The sequence below is a fragment of the Ambystoma mexicanum genome, chromosome 2q (genome assembly GCF_040938575.1).
Source record: "Ambystoma mexicanum isolate Mex_15411 chromosome 2q, UKY_AmexF1_1, whole genome shotgun sequence".
Taxonomy (NCBI): domain Eukaryota; kingdom Metazoa; phylum Chordata; class Amphibia; order Caudata; family Ambystomatidae; genus Ambystoma; species Ambystoma mexicanum.
In genome coordinates, this window is record NC_090924.1 from 370,997,090 (window position 1) to 371,007,277 (window position 10,188).

At 50.1% G+C, this 10,188-nt stretch overlaps 1 protein-coding gene across 1 annotated transcript; it reads left to right on the plus strand.

Annotated features, from left to right (window-relative positions):
* The first annotated feature begins 9,133 nt into the window (after window positions 1–9,133).
* On the plus strand, window positions 9,134–9,520 carry LOC138568707 (octapeptide-repeat protein T2-like). The gene has a single exon (XM_069646487.1). It carries the CDS (start codon window positions 9,134–9,136, stop codon window positions 9,518–9,520), a length of 387 nt encoding a protein of 128 aa, XP_069502588.1.
* Window positions 9,521–10,188: the final 668 nt, after the last annotated feature.

The window sequence follows — 10,188 nt, forward strand, 5'->3', positions numbered from 1 at the left end:
TCCCCTGTGTCTAGAAACTCATGTAGCAGTCAAATGCTACCCTTTCCTCTCGAAATGGCTGGTGGCAGTGGTTTTACAACGAACTACCATGATTGTTCCCTACCGCGAACACCAGTAGCGTTAAATCGTGGGAGCCATGTTTTTCAAGATGGCGTCTCAGCCCCCTCTGTTTAAACAGGTCCCGGTCTTCTTTTTTTGCCATTTCTTTTTGGAAAGGTCCTTCCAGAGTTTGTCTCTGTGTGCCAAACCAGGTTTGGTCCCTTCGTTTCATCGCCTTTGGTGGGCTTCAGGACTGAAGACCGCCTCTGGCGCCCGAGTGTCTGGGGTAGGCAGGAAATGAGGGAGGTGCCCAAAACTCCCTTTGCTTAGTCTCCTAGGAGACCCAAATGCACTCTGGCGTGATTGGTTGGCTGACTGTCTGGCAAGGACAGCCACCCTGCTGGGTGAGTGGCAGCTAGGCTGGAATGAATGGGAGGAAACTGGATAAAAGGTGAGTCTCTTGGCTTGGAAGGCAGAGTCTACCACTGGAACGAAAGAACCGAAGACGGGCTTGAACAGGACGGCTGCTGCAACTCCTGGACCGTTGTCTTGCCCTGTGAAGCCCTGCTGCAGGTCCGAATCGCTAAGTTCATCTCCACAGAGAAGCCCTGCAAGGACGACTTCTTCCTTTCAGTTGGTGGGACCAATCAATTTGTACGTCGCCTGGATACCATTCTCGGAGCTGGTTGTATTTTCCTCAGAGTGCTGCAGGAAACCGAATAACCAGGGAGAGGGACACCAGTTTGTGTGCTTGTCTACAGCTTCCGGAATTGAAGATTTGCCAAGTGCCAGCTTTTCGACCAGTCCCAGTGCAGAGCCGGATCCCCCGACGTCCTCCCTCTTGTCCCCACGACTGAGGCTCAGGAACAGCGAGAACTGCAGGAACTGCTAGGAAGAGAATTCTTCAGCTGCATCTTTTCTTCATTGTAAGGTACTGTGAAAACCTGACCGAGAGAATTTACCTCTCACTACGAAAGTGCTTCAAACTTTGGCAACTTGCAGGCCTAGTCAGCTTGTGACACAACATATGAATCTTTCTTTTACAAACTACTTCTGCGAACTTTGGCAAAGACTTTTCCGTTTAACTACCAGAACTGCTTTATCCTGTACAAGACTTTAGCCCATTGACTTTGGCCTAACCTATTGCATTGAATTGACTCCTCTGGTGAACTCAAACTATTTGCACTGTCTAAAAGTAACTGTATCGTCTTTTTATTAACCTATGCCTTTTTGCTCCTACTTCAAAGTACTCTGAATGCCAGTTTGCTCCTCCTTCATAATAGTATAAATGCCTCAAAAACATAGAGTGTAAAGTGCTGAAGAATATTTTTGTGTGCTATAGATTGCCTCCTTCTAGTGAATGTTTTATAACTGACTGTTGAATAAATGAATAAGTGTTTAACCAAAAAACCTTGGTTGTAAGAGTTGATTCGAATACTTGTGATTGTAGGCCTCTGTGTAACATCCTTACAGCTCACATTCCCTCGTGAGATAAGCCGGCTGCTCAGCTCCGCTACCAAAAACTGTGTAGTACAGACTTCTACCAAAGGTTGGTTTTGCTTACACCTGTAGTCATAGTTGTGTGTAGTGGTCCCAAAGGGTACTGCATACAAGGTCTGCCTAACACATGGCCCTCAGGGAACAAGGCAAGCACAGCCTCCCGCTTATTTACCCACAATGAGGACTTTTTGCACAAGGGCAGCACACATTGATTCAGCCAGGAGGCCCAACCTATATAGAAGAACAACGCATTAGGCTGCCATCTCCACAGAGCAGCGAGCGCTCACAGGGCTGTGTGATGTATTATAATAGTGAGCAGGGGCATAAGTTAGGTACAGTGACTTGCTGTGGGCATCAGTCTACCACCATTGCTGTGGAAGTACCAGATGGCTCTCCAGGTTACACCAACACATTTGGTCCAAGTGTGGAACCTGCTCGTCCACTTGGAGGAGCCAGAAAGAAGCCTTCCTAGGTTGGGGGTTAAAGCACTCACCTGTTGAGGGAGATAGAGACACCAACAGTTTGCATTGGTTAAGTACACTTATTTGAAGGATAATATTGTGCTTTTTCACCACGATAATTACCTTGTTGCATGTCAGAGGGAGGAACAAATATTAAGACACTTGAAGTCGGTCAAGGAAGAGGTAGAGACGCAACCAGGAGAAGTCCGATCTCACAGGGCCCATGTCTCAGGTGGGCCCACTGGGATGTGAAGGAGGCAGAGCAGAACACAAATCCCAGGCTGCACCAGGTGTGGCTCAGGGAACACAGTAGAAAGGGGCTAGCAAGCAGGGAACCTCAGGTCCATGAGCGTGGTGGCCCAGTTGTGAGGCAGCTAGGAAGTGGATATGATATGATATGATATGGTAGCTTATTTATAACGTGCTTAATACCCAGAGGTTTCTAAGTACGGACTCTGGGATCAAGCCCGTGATCGAACCTGATGGAGAATCAGGTACAACAACTGTCTTGGGTTGGTCAGGGCCCAGGGAGGTGTCAAATAGAGTGCCGCACCAGGTAGCTCCGCTCGGCCTGAAAGGTGTGAAGTGACTCTGGGCTGCAGGAAGCCAAGTCTGTACTGCCATAGTGTAGGGGAAGTTGAACTCCGAACAGTGGGGAAGCACAGGTGTCTGGACCATGTTGGTGAGAAGCACGGCACCTGCAGCACCACTCATAATTGAGAAGTCCACGGAAAAGAACCCATTTTCGACATCCCCACTGGGCCACTGTGTGCAGATAAATGCGCTATCATTCCACACCAGGGCCGCCATAATGATTTTAGTGGGTCAGGCTCGTTCGCCTCAGACACTAGACAGTGAGGTGGACAGGGCCTGCTTAGGGAAAGCACTACATCTTCAGTGTCCTTCACTGTGTGTAGAGTGTGGAACATCAAGTGTCTGATGAGCCACAGGCACTCAGGGCCACTCCTCAAGGTCCCATAGGACACATGCAACTATGCACCACCAGGTGCGAAGGATAAGGCCCTGTGGATGTGGAACTAGTTAAGGGCACCATATAAGTGCTGACGTTTTTATGATTAACTATTTATTCTTGTGTTGGGGTCTCATACAGTTTGAGGAGTCTTATGAGGTAGACTGCAGCTGCCTTCCATGGTATATTGTACTGCTCTGCATATATCTGTATCATATGCCATTAGCATAATGTATTACAGCTGAACATGCCCAACTCATTTTATGGGTTTCTTTTAGAGCTACCATATTAGCCTGTATGAATGGGGGCTCCAGGGCATGATGGACATTAAGAAAGAGGTAAAACATTGGTTAAGTATATGGAGGAGGAGAGAAAGCCTTCTTGTCTAAAAGCCTACACTGTTGGCATCTGAATGTGTCGGTGTGACTGTTTGTGCTTTTGAACCCCCTTGTCCTTCCGTACCTCCACACTCTCGTCACCTGAACTTCCTGAGTTGTCTGTGTCGAGTAGATTCCGCCGGCTTAGGTAGTCTCTTCCCTTTTTTGGTGGCACTTGCCTGTCTCGGAGCGAAGCCTCTTCCGGGAGCAAGCTGGAAAACAGGGAAAAACCCACACAGGGGGAAAAAACCATTAGTGAGGAGATCGTAGGCAGGTAAGCAGGCGAATGTCCAAGGCAGAACTTGCGGGCAGGAAGATGTGCAGAAATCCGCCGGAAGGATAACCACCAAGGAATATCCGACAAGGAAAAAACTCTGGTAGCTGAGGAGATTACTGCGGGTGAGTTGAGGAATCCCTACGAGGTAGAGAACAGGCAGCCGAGGAGGGAATGGTACCGCAGAACCACTGGGCCCCGGAGAACACGGCCCAAAGAGAAAGAGAAAGTACGAAGGGAAAAACTGGAGGACCGCTAGCAGAGAGGGAAGCGGCAAAGGGGAAAGACAAAGCCCGCCACTGAAGCAGCGACCGAGAGGGGGAAGGAGAGAACACAGAGATCGCTGCAGGATCAGCGAGAGAAAAAGGAAGAGGGGAGATCCACTGCCGGAGGAAATGGCAGAGAGAAAGAAGAAAAGTAGAAAACAGTTCGCTAGGAGAGCGAAAACAAGCCGACACCAAGATCCGCTGCAGGAGCCGAAGCGGGCAGAGGATAACAGGAGGAGCCACAAAACAGAGCGAAGGAACCAGGGTAGCTGGAGCGAGAACCAGCGAGGTTGAAACGCAGCGACTGCCGGGAGGAAGGAGAATATAACTCCCAGCAGACCTGCGCCCGGCCAATAGGCCTAGCCCAGAAACAAAGAAGGGACTGCAATCCCTATCTGCCGGTTTGCAGTCTCCAACGTGGAAGGAGCCGCCAACCGCGGTAGCGATTGCGGATGACAGTATGCCCTCCTCCCCACCTAGCCGCCCCGGGCTTCCCTGGGTAACGGCGGTGAAATTGGGCTAGCAGTCTTGGTGCATGAACCTGAGAAGCCCTTTCCCATGAGTCCTCCGACTCAGGGTAGCCCTTCCAGGACAGAAGGTATTCGAGACGCCCACGATAAAACCTGGAATTGTGGACACGAGATACCTCATAATCATCCGACTCTGGAGAACGTGCCGGAGCAGACTTAGGAATGGGTCTGTGGTGAAGGTCAGGATAGTATGGCTTGAGAAGAGAGGAATGAAAAGCAGGGTGAATGTGGCGAAGAGTTAACGGAAGCCGGAGACGATAAGCCACTGGATTCACCTTTGAGAGAATGGGAAAAGGTCCCAGAACTCGAGGAGATAATTTAGAAGGCCGTGTCCATCTGGGCAAAAACCGGGTGGATAGCCACACCTGATCACCGGGCTGCCAGGCCGGACAATCTTTGCGGTGTCGATCGGCACAGGATTTCGTCCGTTGACAGCTGGCCTCCAGACTCCGGATAGCAGAAGCCTGGGCATCCTTGATGTTTCCTAAGACTTCTTCTGCTGCCGGGGAGTTGGTGTACCCGGGAACATCTGGAAACAGAGAACGGGGGTGAACCCCATAAGTACAGAAGAAAGGAGGGAGTCCGGCGGCGGAATGCCTGGTGTTGTTATAAGAGAACTCAGCAGTCGGAAATAATGAGACCCAGTTGTCCCGATGTTGGGTGACGTAACACCGTAAGTATTGCTCCAGAGTAGCGTTGAGGCGTTCCGTCTGACCATTAGATTCCGGGTGAAAACCCGAAGACAGAGCCCTTTCAATGCCCAACCGGTTGCACAAGGCAGTCCAAAATCTAGAGATGTACTGGCTTATCAGAAATTATCTTATCGGGAAGACCATGCAGCTTGAAGACGACCCGAGAAAAAATCTCTGCCATTTTGGCAGCAGTGGGCAGACCTGGAAGAGGGGAGAAGTGCGCCAGCTTGGAAAAAGCATCCACCGTAACCATGATGCAAGTACAGGCTTCAGAGACTGGTAGGTCGACGATGAAATCAGTGGAGATCAATCCCCATGGACCAACAGGAAGTTCGACCTGAGTCAACAGACCCAATGGTTTTCCCAGGCGATACTTGGCTCTGGCACAAATCGGACAGGCTTTGACATACTCATAGGTTTCCTTCTTCGCGTTTGGCCAAAGAAAAGTTCTAGAGAGGAGCTCAAGAGTGTCATCGGCTCCTCTATGTCCGGCAGAGCGAGAGTCATGACTCCACTTCAGGATCTTAGTGCGTAGGGGACCCGCAGGAATGTACAATCTTCTTTTGTAGAAAAGCCAGCCCCCTTTTTATTGAAAAGGAGAGGGAGGGGCTTAAGGGCATTCGAGGCATTTCCTGAACTAGGGCTGTCTTAACCTCTTGAAGGAAAGAACCGATGAAAGCCAAAATCTGATTGCGGTTAAACATGGACTCATTCCTAATAGCAGTGTGCTCTTTAGTGGAATCCTTGCGGGACAAGGCATCTGCCAAACTGTTCTGGGATCCATGGATATACGTGACTTGGAACTTGAACTGTGCAAAAAGGTGTGCCCACCTAGCCTGCCTGGAATTTGAACACTCCAACTCTTGTAGAACCTTGAGATTCTTGTGATCGGTTCTGATCAGAAATTGATGTCTGGCTCCTAATAGCAGATGTCGCCACTCTTCACAGGCAAGTTTCATGGCCAGTAGTTCCTTTTCTAGCACCGAATAGTTGAGTTGACTGGAAGCTGGAAGAAAGAGTTTTTGACAAATACGCCACCGGATGTTCTACACCCTGCATGGCCTGAAGAAGAACGGCTCCTACCGCAACCGCTGAAGCGTCCGTTTCCAGGATAAATGGTCGTGTTTGATCTGGGTGCTGAAGAATGGGAGCAGAACAGAAAAGGCTTTTAAGATAACAGAAACTCTTTCCGGCCTCATCCGACCAGGAAAACGGGAATGCCTCCTTCTTGAGTAGTCGCGTAATGGGGTACACCACATCAGAAAAATTAGCGATGAATCGTCAGTAGTAGTTTGCTAGTCTCAAGAATCTTTGGACCTCCCGAACAGAAGTAGGGGCCGGCCAGTCGAGAATGGCTTCAACCTTGGTTTGATCCATGGCAACCCCTTCTTCGGAAAGGACGAATCTGAGGTAATGTACTGAGGATACTGCGAATTTGCATTTCTCGGCCTTGACTAGCAACTGGTTCTCCTGGAGCCGAGACAAAACCTGGGTGACGTGTTTGACATGTTCCTTCATGTTGGGGGAGAAAACCAGGATGTTGTCAAGGTAGATTATGACTGAGACCGACAGTAGATCCGAGAACATCCTGTCCATGAATCTCTGGAACGCCGCCGGTGCGTTCACCAATCCGAACGGCATCACCCTATACTCATAAAGACCGTATGGGGTGCGAAAGGCCGTTTTCCATTCGTCCCCTTCGGTTATGCGAAGCAGATGGTATGCATTCCTGAGATCTAACTTGGTGAAAATCCGAGCTCCTTGCACCGCTTTGATGATGTCGGTTATGAGTGGCATGGGATACCGATCACGGACTGTCACCTTGTTTAGACCCCGGTAGTCAATACAGGGTCTGAGATCGGTGGTGTCTTTCTTTTTGATGAAGAATAGAGAAGCACTGGTGGGAGACTTTGAAGGGCGGATGAGCCCATTCTCCAGATTTGTGTCCAAATAGCTCCTTACTACCTTCTTTTCTGACTGGGTAAGCGAGAACATTCGCCCAAATGGAACCAGGGCATTGGGTTTGAGATCAATCGAGCAGTCTTCTGGCCGATGGGGAGGTAGTCGAGCGTGAAGGTTCTCTTGGAATACCTCAGAATATTCAGCACAAAAATTGGGGAGAGTGTGAATCCCCACATGATCATTGGAGAGAACCCTAAGAGACTGTTGATCTTCCCTAGCTTCTGACGGAAGACAGTTGGCAGTACAGTAGGGGGAACAAAAGCTCAGTTGGTTTTCGGTCCAGTTAATGCGAGGGTTGTGCCTGCGAAGCCAAGGAATACCTAAAATAATGGGGAAATGAGCGGTCCTAATGATGTCTAATTGCAGGACCTCAGTGTGTCGATTGATGACCAAAGAAAGCTGCTCTGTGGTATGAGTGATAAGTCCGGAAGATAAAGGTGTACCGTCGACTCCTTCCACCTTCTGACCTTCCTTCCGGGATATCCGTGTTAGACCCATCTTATCTGCCCACAGAGTGTCCACGAAGTTTCCTGCCGCTCCGCAATCCAGTAAGGCCAGTGTTTCCACCGGTATACCCTTGAGGAGCAGGTGGACTGATAAAACCATCAGTCTGGAATCATCTTGAGATTCTGATGCCGACACTGAAAGAGTCACGTAGGGACGATGAAGAAGATCTGAATTCCCCCGGACACCGGTCCCTATTGGCCCCGAGGGTAATTGTTTCCCGCCTTCTTCTCTGGCAATTCAGAGCAGTCTTTGAGGGCATGTTGGTCGGAACCGCAATAAGCGCACAGTCCTTTCTCTCTTCTTCATCGTCTTTCGGCAGAAGACAGAGGTGCTCTTGTGGCGCCGATTTGCATCGGTTCGTCAGCTGGGTTGGAAGAGAAGCGCCCAGAGGAAGATGGTGAAGGGGGGTCCACTGGAATTCCCGATCCTTTTTGTTTCCGGCGTTCTGTCCTTCTCTCTTGGAGACGGAACTCGATGTGTAGAGCAGCAGTGAGTAGATCAGAAAAAGTGGGAGAGCGGGGAGATCTGGCTAACTCATCCTTGATCTCCTCTCTCAGACCCCTCCTGATAATAGCATACTGCGCCTGTTCGGGCCACCCAGCCCCTCCTGCCAGTGTCTTGAAGGATGAGATGTATGTCAATACATCTAGAGTACCTTGTCTTACATCAAGCAAATCTTCACACGCGGTAAAAGATAATTCAGGACGTTCAAAGGTCTGTTTTAATAAGTTCTGAAACCCAGAGAAGTCCTGCAGGATGGCATTACCACTTGTCACCAATGGAGTGGCCCAGGTCAAAGCGTTCCCTGTCATATTGGAGATAAGAAACCCCACTCTTGCCTGGTCCGTAGAAAAAGTGTGAGGTCTGAAGGTGAAGTAGATAGTACAGGCCTCCAGGAATTCCTTCACTTTCTTAGGTGACCATCAAACTTTCCTGAAGCAAGAGCCATAGGGGGTAGTTCTGGAGGGTGGGAGGGTTCCCTAGCTGCTACATCTGTTTAAGGAGGGCGTTCTCGGTCTTAACACCCTGTAATTCCAGCGACATTGCTTGGAAAGACTTCCATAGCAACTGGACTTGTTCTTCAGCTGACATCTTGATAACTCTTGGCGTTTCAATCTGTGACTGTTTGTGCTTTTGAACCCCCTTGTCCTCCCGTACCTCCACACTCTCCTCACCTGAACTTCCTGAGTTGTCTGTGTCTACTAGATTCCGCCGGCTTAGGTAGTCTCTTCCCTTTTTTGGTGGCACTTGCCTGTCTCGGAGCGAAGCCACAGTGACCGCTGACTGGACAGCCGTCCCGGGACTCCTCTTCCGGGAGCAATCCGGAAAACAGGGAAAAAACCTCACAGGGGAAAAAACCCTTAGTGAGGAGATCGTAGGCAGGTAAGCAGGCGAAAGTCCAAGGCAGAACTCGGGCAGGAAGATGTGCAGGAATCCGCCGGAAGGATAACCACCAAGGAATATCCGACAAGGAAAAAACTCCGGTAGCTGAGGAGATTACTGCGGGTGAGTTGAGGAATCCCTACGAGGTAGGGAACAGGCAGCCGAGGAGGGAATGGTACCGCAGAACCACTGGGCCCCGGAGAACACGGCCCAGAGAGAAAGAGAAAGCACGAAGGGAAAAACTGGAGGACCGCTAGCCGAGAGGGAAGCAGCAAAGGGGAAAGACAAAGCCGGCCGCCGAAGCAGCGACCGAGAGAGGGAAGGAGAGAACACAGAGATCGCCGCAGAATCAGCGAGAGAAAAAGGAAGAGGAGAGATCCACTGCCGGAGAAAATGGCAGAGAGAAAGAAGAAAAGTAGAAAACAGTTCCGCTAGGAGAGCGAAAACAAGCCGGCACCAAGATCCGCTTCAGGAGCCGAAGCGGGTAGAGGATAACTGGAGGAGCCACAAAACAGAGCGAAGGAACCAGGGTAGCTGGAGCGAGAACCAGCGAGGTTGAAACACAGCGACTGCCGGGAGGAAGGAGAATATAACTCGCAGCAGACCTGCGCCCGGCCAATAGGCCTAGCCCAGAAACAAAGAAGGGACTGCAATCCCTATCTGCCGGTTCGCAGTCTCCACGTGGAAGGAGCCGCCAACCGCGGTAGCGATTGCGGATGACAGTCGGCTGGGTAAGAGCAGGAAATGGTCCTGTGCCTAAAATGGGTGTGAGGTGGCCTACTGCTGACTGTATGGGTGGATTGGGTTTCCCCTAAGGGCTAACTCCTAGCTCGAGGACTAGGGGCAACCACAGAGAGTGTAATAGGTTTGGAATGAGGTGCTGCTCTGAATGCTCACCTCAGCGGGTCTTCTTTGTGACTTCCGTAAGGGAGGGGTGGGCAGGCCGTGCAAGACTTCAAAGGTGGAGACTCGGTAGGAGGTTAGCCTGCATCTCAGTAAGAACACATATAAACAATGGCTACAAATATCTGTTTCAATGCCTAAAAATAGAGTTACCCTTTGGGGCAAAACGTCATTTGGCTATCATGTGATCATTGAAGTAATGTGTCCGAATAGGAAATCAGGATAGTAGCCCATCTCCTTTTGTATATTTGCTGTCTATGTTAATGCAGATTGCCTTACTTATCTTTTCTCGCCACAGCTGGTCTGGGGAAGACGTTGGTGGCA

Bases quoted from the DNA above. Each gene is read 5' to 3' on its own strand.
- LOC138568707 (XM_069646487.1), top strand. From the start codon at position 9,134: ATGGTACCGCAGAACCACTGGGCCCCGGAGAACACGGCCCAGAGAGAA.